At 33.9% G+C, this 13,989-nt stretch overlaps 1 protein-coding gene across 4 annotated transcripts; it reads left to right on the forward strand.

Annotated features, from left to right (window-relative positions):
* The first annotated feature begins 939 nt into the window (after positions 1–939).
* On the forward strand, positions 940–10,119 carry LOC129273081 (uncharacterized). 4 transcript variants are annotated; one of them, XM_064107748.1, is made up of 8 exons: positions 940–1,315; positions 1,904–2,062; positions 2,931–2,963; positions 3,271–3,321; positions 4,185–4,264; positions 5,444–5,612; positions 6,364–8,112; positions 8,684–10,119. In XM_064107748.1, exons 2-7 carry the CDS (start codon positions 1,957–1,959, stop codon positions 6,423–6,425), a joined length of 501 nt encoding a protein of 166 aa, XP_063963818.1. In that variant the 5' UTR covers positions 940–1,315; positions 1,904–1,956; the 3' UTR covers positions 6,426–8,112; positions 8,684–10,119. The 4 variants fall into 4 exon arrangements, with proteins under 4 accessions (XP_063963818.1, XP_063963817.1, XP_063963819.1 ...); XM_064107747.1 differs by having other exon boundaries at positions 940–1,193; XM_064107749.1 differs by having other exon boundaries at positions 950–1,193; positions 6,364–8,258; positions 8,508–10,119.
* Positions 10,120–13,989: the final 3,870 nt, after the last annotated feature.

The raw sequence follows: 13,989 nt of genomic DNA on the forward strand, positions 1-13,989 counted from the left end.
TGAAACCAGTTGGAAATCCAACTGGTTTCAATTGGATTTTGGTCCTGTCCTGTGTATTCACATCATGGTCAGTAGGCCTATGTAAATGAGGAGACTGCATGACATCATCCAATCACTATTTCTTTCGTATTTTATTACATGAAATATGAATTATTGTAATTTTCTCCTCATGTAATGTGAATTATATCCCTGAACATGATGGAATTGCCATTGTTTTAACATTCTGTGGTTCAAACAAGAGGGTCCTTATTGTCAAATCCGTAAAAATTGAATTATTACATAATTCAAACAATAACTGAAAAAAGAAATAATGTGTGAGCTACGTCATCGATTCTCATTTGCATATCACTGAGTTGTGCATATAATGTTTTGTGAAAAATAAGCAAAACTTTCATATGTCATAGCTTTCTTAGTTTAGGCCTACATCCGATTTTTCATAAAATTTTCACGGTTATGCTTCTTCGATTATTCTCTATTGATTAAAATCAACTTTCTTATGGGGTGAACTTGACCTTTAACTAACTGTTTGAGATCTTGCCTTCGGGAAGAAGGTTGGGTTCGATAGGTATACTCTGGCTCATTCGTCCCATTTTCTGTTCGGTTGTTAAACCAAATCGAAAAAGCATGAGCCGCGATAGTATTGTGCAATATAGATGAGTTAGATACATCTTTGAAATACTTTAGAACATCCTTTTTTTAACTGGTATGTACAAATGCATCACACACTTGGATTGTTTAATAAAAAAAATTGGATTCATGAATGGCACAACACATGTTCTTCAGTTTCCTTAATTCGGATTTCTGTTGTAACTTTTTCATGAAACGGGGCCCCAGGTCCACTGGCTACGCACCCTCGCATGGTGTCATGGTGGTAGATTGGCAACGAGTCAGAGCAGACAGAAATGAGCAGCTAGTTTTAATTATCCAAGTGTAAAACGTGCGCATGCGCAAGTCACTGTAGGCTGCTAGCATGATCCCGTGATCTCATTCCACTGTTTACATTCTTCATTCATATTCGCATTCCTACAGACTACAGTAAGAACTCTCAAGCCCAGCTCACAGGAGATAGCAACTGAAGTACTGTCTGTGCTGTAGCTGTTTCACCAAACCGGGCTGCACCAGTAGAGCTGAACTGAGGCCAGTGCCGGTCGACGAAGCGAAGGCAAAGCTGAGCTGAGGCTGAGCTGAAGCAGGTGAAGTACCGACCGTCACTACGAGTACGACTCGGGAGGAGTAGTACTAGTGTAGCCTACGGGGTGAACGTGGGCACAGCCGCCACAGCTGTCACAAATTTTGAATGCTTTTGTTTGTCCAGGTTTACTCAAACTTTCATTGATATTTTCAGTTTTAATTTTTTTCTTTCTGAATCATAAGTGCAATAATGCATAATTTCACACATCATGATTTATCTTTATTTTTTATTTTTTGACAGATGATTTAATTTGATCTAAAGTAAAATTCTGATTCTGAAATCAAAATAATTGTACTTTTGTAGCACATACTGTACAAAACCCAATGAGGCAACAGCATTCAGACATTCATTTATCTAAAATTGTTTGCAAAATGAGTAATCCGGATTGAAGTAGTGAGAATTACATTGAAGCGTTGCATGTCACACTTCAGTTCAATGATCACAGCGATCGATATATGGAAATATATGCATTATTGTATTGCATGCATGATATCGATTCTTGATAAAAATTACAGGCTGTAGCTGCAGCTAGAACAAAAGCTAAACTTTTCTCTTTGATATATGAAAAATCCTTATAAAATCCATTTGATTCATGATAGCCACATATGGGATTTTTTTTCTTATTTTCAATCATTCATAGTTCATTTTCTCATTTTACAGCTCTGCTGCTGTTACTTCATTTTTGTCCTCTCTCTATCTTGTCTTATACAGATTTGAACTTTTTAAATTTGAAATTTTGGGGTAGAGTCTAAGATTGAAGAGATATGGTGTTATCAAAGAGATTCCTGTTTGTTACTTTGGTTTGTGGACTTGGCTTGGTCCTTTCCTGTCAACCTCCAGATTGTGACAGACCAGATTGTGGAACATGTGGTAAGCCAAGGATTTTAAGCCTCTGCTATTTATGTTTTTTTTAACCAAGCCTATCGCCCCCCCCTGTAAAAATAAAAATACTACTAGTAGTACTACTACTACTAATAATAATAATAATAAAGAAATAAATAAATTAATAAAAATAAATAAATAAAAAAATTAAATTAATAAATAAATAAATGAATAAAACTAATAAATGTGTTAGTCACTATTCCAGTTTTAATCACATTATATGAATGTGTTTGTCATCTAGGGCTAGTGTTTGTTCTAAAATATGAAATAAAAACATATTTAAGTTGATTTGCAATTTTACATGGAAATCAAGTTGGATTACGATTTTCACCTAAAGGAAAATAATTGAAATTATTGTTCATTCTAAATTTCATTTAAGTATTTATGAAGCAAGGTATATGGGCTGGAAAAGTAAGGATATAATCCTTGTTTGGAGCTTTCCAATTGTCTATTACACACCTCAGAATAGCTTCTCAATCCGTTGTTCATTACGAACGCCATATTTACTATTATGATTCATATTGTGTCTCCTGTACCAAATCTTATTCTTGTACACAGTTATATAGTACAGAGATGAATGGTATGGTATGGTATTTATTAAATCATGCATCGCAGTTGCAAAGACTGAATTGCACATGGATATACCATATTAAAAAAAATATACAGTCTCATAAAAGTGGAATTATTTAGTTATTTATTTATTAAAAAGTACACGTATATCACAGAATGAATGCAATAAATTAAACAACATACTACTGCATATTATGATATTAAAGAAGAAACACATCATTCTCGATTATTTATGATGAATTTTTCACTAAAACATTGGTTGTGATACTTTATCATATTTCTTCAGGAAATGCATGCTGTACACTGGAGCTTGTTTTCAGTAAGTATCTTGTTTTCAATTTAAGAAGCAAAATCTCCCTCTAACACTAAAAGGATGTCTTTTGCATTCTCTTTATTATGAGGGGGGGGGGGGTGGAGAGACACACATACACATGTATATGCAGACAGAGAGAAATGGTGGCAATTCTCAAAATATAAAAATTTGTCATTTGAAACAGCATAACCAACTATTATATGAAGTGATACCCACATCATGTTGGTTGTTTTGACCCCATTTTTTGTGGCCATTTTCTTTTTCAGGAAGTAAGATGATAACTTTGTATCTGATCTGTTTATTCTTTTTACAGCTGCACCGAGTGAAAAGGTGTTTGATGCGTATGTTGATGGACTGAAAAGAGGTAAGGTTTCATGGTACTATTTTCTTTAGATTTAGGCTGAGTTTTAAGTACAATGCTGTATGCTTAATACCAACCAGTAGTTTAAACTGGTCTGCTGTTGTATCAACTATCCGTGTAGCGTGATACAAAGACCACTCTTGTTTTGCTTATGTAAGCTTGGTCTAAAGCAGCCCTGTTTAATCTCCTGGGTTCCGTAACACAAAGGTTAGCGATTAATATAATCATACGCCTAATTGATGGTACATTGTTGTCAATGCAATCAATCGTTGAAAAGTGTAAACGGTCATAACTAATCTTAAGGTGGTTTCAGACCGCCTCGAAGTTCGTCAGTTCCAGGTATTTTCTGATCGGGAAATTTACCCGATCAGAAAATACCAGGTAATATTGGCAATGTGAAAGCAAATTACGCGTAATATCCCTGAAAGAAAATACCCACTAAATAGAAGGTACTTGGCAAAATTACGAGAATTTTCGCTGGGATTTTTTCCAAGGTCGCAGGTATTTTGGCAATGGGAAAGCAATTTACGGGAACTTTTAGCCCAGCGTGTAGTTGGCCGGGCACGGGTGCCGAGGGTGGCTGCTGAGCTAGTGGTTTTGAATCTCGCGCCTTGTCTGATTATGAGACCATACTGCGCAAGCTCCTAACTTCAGGAATAATATCCCGAAGGGTATGTTTCGGGGCAGTGTGAATGCAGGAATAATTAATGGGTAATTTTTAGCCTAAAAAGGTTCTCGTAATTTAACGGGGATTCTTGTGATCGAGGCGGTTTGAAACCACCTTTTGTGTTATGTCCCCAGATGGCCTATTCTCACTTAGTGAATATTAAGGCTTGATTGTTTGAGGATTTTTTCTTTCTTTTTAGGTGGTGATGATGGCCGCTACACCTTTATTGGTTCAGATGACCTCAGGAAGTACAAGGTCAAGGCTGATTTCATTCTACAGGTACTGTATTTGTTTTCATGCATTGCTTTTTTTTATAATACCAGACAATCTGTTTGAGAAACAGATCAGAAACCAATTGCAAAATTGCAGCAGATTACAAGGAATCCTGGTCTCATGACCATCACCTACATAGCACACAAGACACACTCACACTGAAAGTACCCCCCACACAGGACGAAAGCAACACTATTTTTTTATATCAGCCCCAAAACTATGGAACAACCTTCCATTTGACATTAGGAATTCATCAATTAGGCAGTCAATGAATGGGTTTATTCCGTCATGATACACATATAGACGTAAAGACGAAGGTGGGGGGCATTGAGGCGCATTATGAACGTGAAATTGATTGCAATAAGCCAGCTCGGAGTTCGATTCTGGGCATGATCAGAAGAAGGTCATTTGTACTAAAGTGACATAGCTGTTTTAATTTTTAATGAGATAAGCACCAACTTTGATGTCTTGATTATTCATATATTCTTTTGGGATTTTCATTAAAAAACACAACGATGCATCAACTATAGCAACTGGTATTTCACAGTTGACCAAGAAAATTGTTATAAGATGATAATTCATTCAAAGTAGAAATGCAACAAAACCTTCATAGAGTGTCCATTGTTGTGATATTCTAGTCACTTGGTCTATGCAATTTCTGCATCCTGCTTTGTAAGTCATGCTTACATAATATCTTGCTTTGAAATCTACCTATCATAATGAAAGTAATAAAAGGTAATTTGACCAAAATTGCCCATGAGGTAACTCCGAACTTGTAGGAGCAAATAAATTCAAGTTATGAATGTATTTAGGGGGTACTTAGCTTCCCAGTATTCGGAAGAACAAAAGATTTAGAAAACCATTTCTTGTCATTATTGAATGATGTAAATTGTTCTTTAATATTATTGTTCCCTGTAAATGATCTCAGTATTGATAAAATCATGAACCCTAGATGATAATGGTATTGATTTTATTACTTTTGATTTTCACTTTAATTTCTGAAATTGACAGGTTACTGCATCTTCCATTATTTTGAAAATGCTATCCAATTTAATTTTCCTGCTTTTCATCCTTTTTATTCTTGAAACTGCCGGAGTGGCAGATAACTTCAAATTCCATTCTCTGTATCAGATTTGTTTACTTTATAAATACCATATCATTCCCTTTCTGTTCTCTCGATCGTAGGGGTGGCATCGCACCCAAGAGCATCATTACAACGATACTTTAAACTTTGCCTTTTCTACGATGGACTCGTTCTGCCTTGTGAAAGCCTTCTCCATATCTCAGATAGCTGGGGCTTTCTGTGATGCCGGGCAGAATTATAAGAACCTGATCGGATTGACCAAGAACCTTGGTAAACACTTGTTTCATTATTTCATCAAATACATAGGCCTTTTTTTGTGTGTGATAGTTTCTCATCTCAGGGATGGATCCAGGGGGAGGCCCTAAGCCCCTAGATCCATTTTTCTGTTTTGCTTGTTGTTACATTTTGTAACTTGTTTTTTTTTTTTTTATTGCTTTGCAGAAGGGCTATGTACATCTGCAGCCACCCCCCCCCCCCTCCCTATCAATTCTGGATATGCCCTACGGTCATTCATCGCCCAATTTGCTGTCATGCACTAAACAATTTTTTGTTAAATCTAGATATAGCTTTCATTCTGCTATTTTGTGTTTAAGTTTGAAGGATGAGGTTCAAACATTGTTTCTGTCTCTGATATATCTGAACCTGACATGTTAATACTACTAGTATTATAATTGTATGCTACAATGTACATACCTGGGAGGGATCATTTCAGGAAAGGACTTGTTGGATGTTTTATCCGACAGTATGTTTTATCTGACAGTTACCATAGGAACTGTGCTTGTCAGCCAGTCAAACCCAGGGAAATTTGTCAGATCTGACCGTAACTTTTCGCACGAGACATGCTGATGAAATGCTTTCCTGAGCCTTCACCTGCTTGAAGGAGCACAAGTCCCAACTAGTTTAACCTAGTAAAGCGATAATATAATCTTATTACTAAATTAACAACATGTATACCATTCAACTTTGACATATTATATTGTTCTTTGCTCCTGTTTTATTTCCTTCTACTTTGTCCCAAAAGGTATGGACTTCACTCAGCATACAGTCAGCGGATGTCCACCACCGAATCCACTCTTCAAGTAAACCAGGGAAATCTTCATCAGATCAGAGGCATAATCCAAGAACAAATACATCTTTATTAAATTGAATAGCTGGATGAATATTTTCAATACTCTTCATTCAGTTTTGAGTAGTTCACATCATGACGTGGTTCAGCAGGTATGTGTTTAACAAAATACCTGACTACCACAGTTACCGTTTTCATTTTTTCATTTGCCTGAAACTGAAAGAATGTTATTATTGTGGATTTATCCCATGATTTATTTCTTCCTTGCATTTCCTTGTGCTATATGTTACAGCTATGGAACATTTCTAGAAATGTTCTTCTATTGTCCCTTGCTCAACTCAGTTGTAGAAGTTTTATATAATAACTATGCAAAACATGGATTTACACATCATGTGAAGTTCAACTTTCATCATTAATTTGCAGTTTTTGGAAGATTCAGGTAATCATTGCATAACTACAGAGAATTATTTTATTTCATGAAAAAAAAAATGTTTTCAGAACCTTAAGAGATTATTTCATACATTCCCTTTTCTCTGCATGAGATAGATAGATCAGAGCCAATCTTTGTTTTCATTCATAGCACAATGCACAAACAAGAAACGGATAGCTGTTTTACGATACACCTCAGGTCATAGTGGGTATCATTTATCATGAAAAATTCCATTTCATGCTCTCACTGTTTTTATATATGTACAACAAACAAAGATTCTAGTTTTTATACAGAATCTTTTATTTTGTATACAATTGTCTCTGTCACTGTTGATTATGTCATATGTCAGTATGAGTTTATATGATATACAGTGCATCTGAGAAAAAAAGAAAACCGGGATTCCAATGTCTTTCTTCTTCTTCAAATGAATTATATCTAATTTACATAATCATATAATTCAATTATTCCTCTTTATTTTGATACCTAATATGTGACAAACACTTCATGCATTAATGAGCAAAATGAGTTTGAAATTTTCATGTCAAAACCAGGTAGCACAGAGAATTTGGACAAGATTGGTTCATGATACAACAAACATGCTTATTTCTTTTGTATTCGTTGTTAAGATTCTCTCACTGATCGTGAAATGAGAAAGGATTCAGATTCACATGTGAGTTTCTGCCAAATCATTTCTGATATACCTCAGTATTTTATTGTTTGTAATCTTCCATGCGTGAACGATGTGCTAAGCTGTTGGTTTCAAATTAGAGATGAGATTCCACTCTCACCATGAGTATCAGATTTATAGTAAAAACATAATTGTGAAATCTATCTCTGAAAACGGTTTCCTTTTTTGTGGGACGCACTGTATAGTTAAGGTCTTGATTATTTGATAATTAATACTCACAGCTGTAGTTCTAGTTATTAACGTCTTTCCTGAAAATCAGTACTAATTTCTATGAGGAATAATGAATGTATATTTCAAAAATACTTCTAAAAAATGAGTGATCTTTCATCCGTCCAACAAAGTGAATATGTACATACTAGTATTTACCAATAGAAACTACAAATTATTATTGTTATTTTTCATTTTCCTTTAATTGTTCTGGGATTATTTTAAGATCTATCTAAATGATATTTGAAATGATTTTGCATGTGGTTTACCAAAATAACAGTTCATGAAAAAAGGGCATTTACCTTAAAATCTTTTTTACGAATAATAACACTAGTATTTTTAGCTGGGTCTGATGGTTACTTTTTTATTTAAAGGGATGGTCCGGGCTGAAAATATATCTTAATACATAGAGTAGAATTTACTGAGCAAAATGCCAAAAATTTCATCAAAATCGGATAACAAATAATAAAGTTAGTGAAGTTTAAAGTTTAGCAATATTTTGTGAAAACAGTAATCATGAATTAGGTGGGCTGATGATGTCACATCTCCACTTTCCGTTTTCTTATGTTATTACATAAAATCATATTTATCATTATTTCATACTTGTGTGAATAATATGTCTCCCTTATAATGAAATAAGTTGCAGCAATAAATATCTAATGCACTAAATCAGTTGTCAATCCAATTTTTCTAGTTCTTGGAGGAAAAAAATTGAATAAACCTAATTTCATATAATAAAATACACAAGAACAAGTGGAGATGTGACATCATCAGCCCACCTAAATAATATTCATGATGACTGTTTTCACAAAATATTGCTAAAATTTAGAATTCAATAACTTTTTATTTGTTATCCGATTTTGATGAAATTTTCGGCATTTTGCTCAGTGAATTCTACTCTATTTATTAAGCTATAAATACTTTCAGCCCGGACCAACCCTTTAATAAAGCATAGATGCGTTTGGAGTGCACTCGGTGCACTTTTGAATCTGTCTTCATTTCTACAATAAACATACACTGAAGGGATATAGGGACCATGGTACATAGACAAAGGAAAATCTAGCTCATATTTCAAGCCAGATAATTACATGTATAGCAAGCACATAATAAAAATCGGAATCAAAACTAATTTGTCAAATGTTTATTGAATCTGTCTACTTCTATAGATCTTCAACTGATTAACAACTGTAAACCATATGCTGTAGGAGCAAACATCTTGTGTGGTTTTATTTAACCAACTAACACATTGAACTTTTTAAAAAGTCATTTTTTATTTTATGTGAAGAGTAGTTTAATGATTACTGTATATGTTTGAATATTTCTTTAAATCATATCATATGTCAAAGCCCCCCACTTTTTCCAAAAGTCGTGTACAAAAAAAAAGCCATCTGATTGTGATTTTGTGCATGGTGAGCCCCCCCCCCTCCCCCTTTAAAAACTCTTCTGTGGCCCCTGAAGACTATCATGTAATGTATTAATCTATCATGCTTGCCCTTAAAGGCTTAACATTAAAGGTCAAGTCCACCCGAGAGAAATGTTGATTTGAATAAATAGAGAAAAATCAAACTAGTATGATACTGAAATTTTCATCAAAATCGGATGTAAAATAAGAAAGTTATGACATTTTAAGTTTCGCTTAGTCTTCACAAAACAGTGATATGCAAATGAGAGTCGATGATGTCCATCACTCACTATTTCTTTTGTTTTTTATTGTCTGAATTATACAATATTTCATTTTTTACAGATTTGACAGTAAGGACCAACTTCACTGAACCATAAAAACAATGCTAATTCCACATATTTAGGGAGGATTTTATCTTTGATTCACTTGACAATGAGGAGAAAATTAGAATATTTCATACTTCATGTAATGAAATACAAAAGAAATAGTGAGTGGATGACGTCATCAGTCTCATTTGCATACCACCCAGGATGTGTATAACTGTTTTGTGAAATTAAGCGAAACTTTAAAATGTCATAATTTTCTTATTTTACAGCAGATTTTGATGAAATTTTCAGTGTTATGTTTGTTGGATTTATCTCTTTATTCAAATCAATTTTTGTTGGGGTGGACTTGTCCTTTAATCAAATACATATCCTGGAACTTGAATTGATTAGAAAAAAATGTGTTATTAGTTTTACAATGATCAATGATTATTTGCTGTAAATAAAATGTCTAGATATATCTATTTAGCCTATAAGAGAATAGATATTGGAAAGTTTATAATTCATGTATTAAAGAGTATGATCTTTGTGATACTTTTTATAAATTATGTTGATGTGATCTCAAACAGTATCCTAAATTGGTTTGTAGTGATAGAATTTAAACCTGTAACATTTAATACAAATAATTTGTTAATAAAACATGAAACGTAATAATTCTCTCAAAGATTTCTCGTCTGCACATTTATCAAAAGTGGTGGTAATTCATACGAGTTAAAAGCTGTGGGTAACTTTCGGTGCTAAGCCATCTTGATCACCAAAATCCCTGTAAATTTACAAGAACTTGACAATGTGAAGGCCTACAAATTACATGTTAATTTTTTTTTCTGCCTTCATACCAACCCAAGCCTGATACTCTCTTCACCCCCCCCCCTCCTTTCTCAGCTATTCTTGACCCCACCTCCCTCTCTCTCTCTTTCTTCATCCCTCCCACTATCTCTTCCTCTATATTTATTACTGTCTGTTTTTATCTACCCACCTCTCAGGTACCCCCCCACCCTTTCCCATTTTGTCTTTCTCTCTCCCTCCCTCACTGTTTGTCAATCTGTCTGTCTCGAAGGAGAATGAAACCCTTGAAACCAGCTGAATCCATATCAAAGAGAAAAATCAAAGAAACATATTGTTGAAAGTTTGAGGAAGATTGAATGAATAATAAGAAAGTTATAAGCATTTGAATGTCGAGATCACTAATGCCATGTAGATCCTCCATTGGCAATGCGACCAAGATCTGTGATGTCACACACGTTGAACTCCCTCATTACTTTAGTACTTATTTCACTTATATTCTCACTTTTATAGAGTCTATCACAAGGTGAGGTGTTCTCTTCATGAGCTGACAAGTACAGAGGTTTCACAACACTTTGAATCGTTTCAAAAAGATATGTTTTGGGGTATATTTTCAGTGTCCAAAAGGGGAGAGTTGTTCATCTGTGACATCATAGATCTTGGTCGCATTGGCAATGGGAGGATCTCCATAGCATTAGTGATCTCGACATTCAAATGCTCATAACTCTTCTATTGCTAGTCCTAATTTACTCAAACTTTTGTTGATCTTATTCTTTGATTTTTCTGCTTTCACAAAAGCTAACTTGCTCCAAGAGTTTCATTCTCCTTTAACTACCCATGTATCACTCCAATGGGGCATTACAAGAAACTTGCAACTGATTGCAACTCAATTTAGGTCCAAAAGGCAATCATGAATAGGTAAATTTTGAATTGAATTTGCAAGTTTGCAATCGATTGCAAAGATTTTCTTGCTTCTGTTTCAATTACTCTGGTTTCCCATCTCACCTCAGCATTTTACAAAAATGACTAAGTAATCAATGTATTCACATGATGTGATATCAAATTGTTATTTAAAAAACAAAATTAATACATATCAAAAAAGGTATACGTGTATAAGCTCTTAAGGTGTAAAATATTCAAAATACATTATATATATTCCATAATACTGACAAATTTGTACAAAATTGTTCATCCATGAATAAATGCAGCTTAATTTCTTTTGTAAACTATATTACTCATTAACTTAGTATGGGAATTTTTAACATTAAAAATATGAAGCAATGCGAATAACAAAAAATGCTATTTTGTCAATAATAATAACAATGATGACAACGATGCAATTGCACCTTCACTTGGGGAATATTGTATGATTATAAGGCACACAGAAATCAAACAAGTTCACAGTGCAAACAGAATATTAAAATTAACACTTCAACACACCTCATGAATAATAGAATTGAAGACAAAATAATGAGCAAATGTCAATTAAATGAAAACAAAAACAAAACGGACGACTTTTTAACTAAGGGACTCACCTGGCAAGAGGTATCACATTACAGAGAATGTCAATATTCTCAAAACTATTCCCTTACCATTCTTGAATTAATAGAATAAGAGGTACATGTAGATCACTTTATTACAAGATTTGTCCCCAAAACATTTTACACTTTGTACTTCATATACATGATAGACACCTGTAAATGCAAGTCTTACATGACACATGTTACAATGAATCCATCACCTGTCAAAAAAAAAAAATACATAGGCCTACTTCCATTTCTTTTTTACAGTGGTGCTCAAAAGTTAGTGAACCCCACCAGAAAGTGTTCAAGTTCTGCCATATTTTAGATATTTAATTGTGAAGTCAGGTGATAAAATATTATATTCAATAAAATGTGTTTCTTTGGGCTTGCTGAACATTGTAGTGATGTTGTCTACATTCAACACTCGGCATGAAGGTGTCCATTTTGTGGTGGGGTTCACTACCTTTTAGCACAACTGTATATCTGGTATTATTTTTAACAGAATTTCCATTTACATTTTTAGCAGTTACATGCAGTAGCACCCTCAAAATATATTGTTCTTTATTGGCCTACGGCTGAAGTTCAGAGTAGTGAATTCATTGATCAAAACAATACTGTGCATAATGATTGTTCATTTATCACTACTTACAATGCTACATGAATTATGTTATTTTTATACTCTATTCTATAAAAAAAAAAGAGAATTTTACGAGATTGAATATTTTCTGGCAAGCTAAAAATAAAAAAAACATGTACCCTATAAGTGCCGAAAAACTCGGTATACATGTATACTTTTGCTAGAATCAGCTAGATCAACACAATTATTTCATTGTTCATCATTTTAGAAGAAACTTGTTGCATGAAGCTTTCTAAAATACAATTCACATACAGTGTGTATTTCCAAGGTCAGGAGAACAACTTTTGTAAATGTAATTCCTAACCTATACTGAATTTCCGCTAAACCATACTTTTGTCCGGTATTGTACGCATTACAACTATGGCTTGAACTAAATTGCATCATTTTCAAGTGTCGGTGAGAGCTAAATGATCAGATGAAAAACACATTTAAAAAAAAGTGTTGCTCAGATAACAGACAATAACAATACCTCATAATACTGCAAAGCAGATTTGGTAGAAGTAGAAAATCCTAAAGTACTTTGTGCATACAATGTCCATTTACATCAACCACAAAAAATTAATACCGGTACTTCCCAGTGTAAATAAACAAAGTATTGAGTGTCATTCTTACTGATTTAAAAATACTGGATTGCAATACAAATAGTGACCCTGTATCAAAGTCTCAAATAAGGTCCCCATGCTGCTGTACTTTGGCAAAAGGAAGCAAGGTACAAAAGTATCATTTGTTGTAAATGAGCAATGTGTGTTCGTCATCTACATAGGCGTCAATGCAATTTAACAACATATTTTTCTTCAATATCTTTCCATAGAATGATCATTTCTTCCCCAAATTTTGCCTGAACGTGCAACATACAAAGGGTGTTTCAGAAACAACAATAACTTCAATTTGACTAATGTGTCACCTGCTTCCTTTTGCCAAAGTTGAGCAGCATATTTTTTATGGGCTTCTGAAAAGTATTGCCATCAAAAGGTTTGCAAGGCAACAATTAAAGGGATGGTCCAGGCTGAAAATATTTATATCTTAATTTTTGTCATTATTTCATACTTGTGTGAATAATATGTCTCCCTTATAATGAAATAAGTTGCAGCAATAGATATCTAATGTACTAAATCAGTTTTCAATCCAATTTTTCTAGTTCTTGGAGGAAAAAAATTGAATAAACCTAATTTCATATAATAAAATACAAAAGAACAAGTGGGGATGTGACATCATCAGCCGACCTAATGAATATCCATGACAACTGTTTTCACAAAATATTGTTAAACTTTAAAATTCAATAACTTTGTTATTTGTTATCCGATTTGATGAAATTTTCGGCATTTTGCTCAGTGAATTCTATTCAATTTATTTAGCTATAAATACTTTCAGCCCGGACCATCCCTTTAATGAGACCAAAGTCTCCTCCAGGTCAAAGCTAACAGTAACAAGCATACATCTGGGCCCCGTCTTACAAAGAGTTACGCTTGATCCAATCAATCGTGACTATGGAAATCCATCAGTGTGTCATAATTTTTTCTACAGGAAATTTGCAAAATGTCCTTTGTAAACAAAGGGGATCTCATCAAATTGTCAAGAAAACAATTAA

The sequence above is a fragment of the Lytechinus pictus genome, chromosome 12 (assembly GCF_037042905.1).
Source record: "Lytechinus pictus isolate F3 Inbred chromosome 12, Lp3.0, whole genome shotgun sequence".
Taxonomy (NCBI): domain Eukaryota; kingdom Metazoa; phylum Echinodermata; class Echinoidea; order Temnopleuroida; family Toxopneustidae; genus Lytechinus; species Lytechinus pictus.

Coding starts and splice junctions, on each gene's coding strand:
- LOC129273081 (XM_064107748.1), top strand. CDS start 1,957: ATGGTGTTATCAAAGAGATTCCTGTTTGTTACTTTGGTTTGTGGACTT. Junction 2,063..2,930: donor ACCAGATTGTGGAACATGTG/GTAAGCCAAGGA, acceptor ATATTTCTTCAG/GAAATGCATGCTGTACACTG. Junction 5,613..6,363: donor CGGATTGACCAAGAACCTTG/GTAAACACTTGT, acceptor TTGTCCCAAAAG/GTATGGACTTCACTCAGCAT.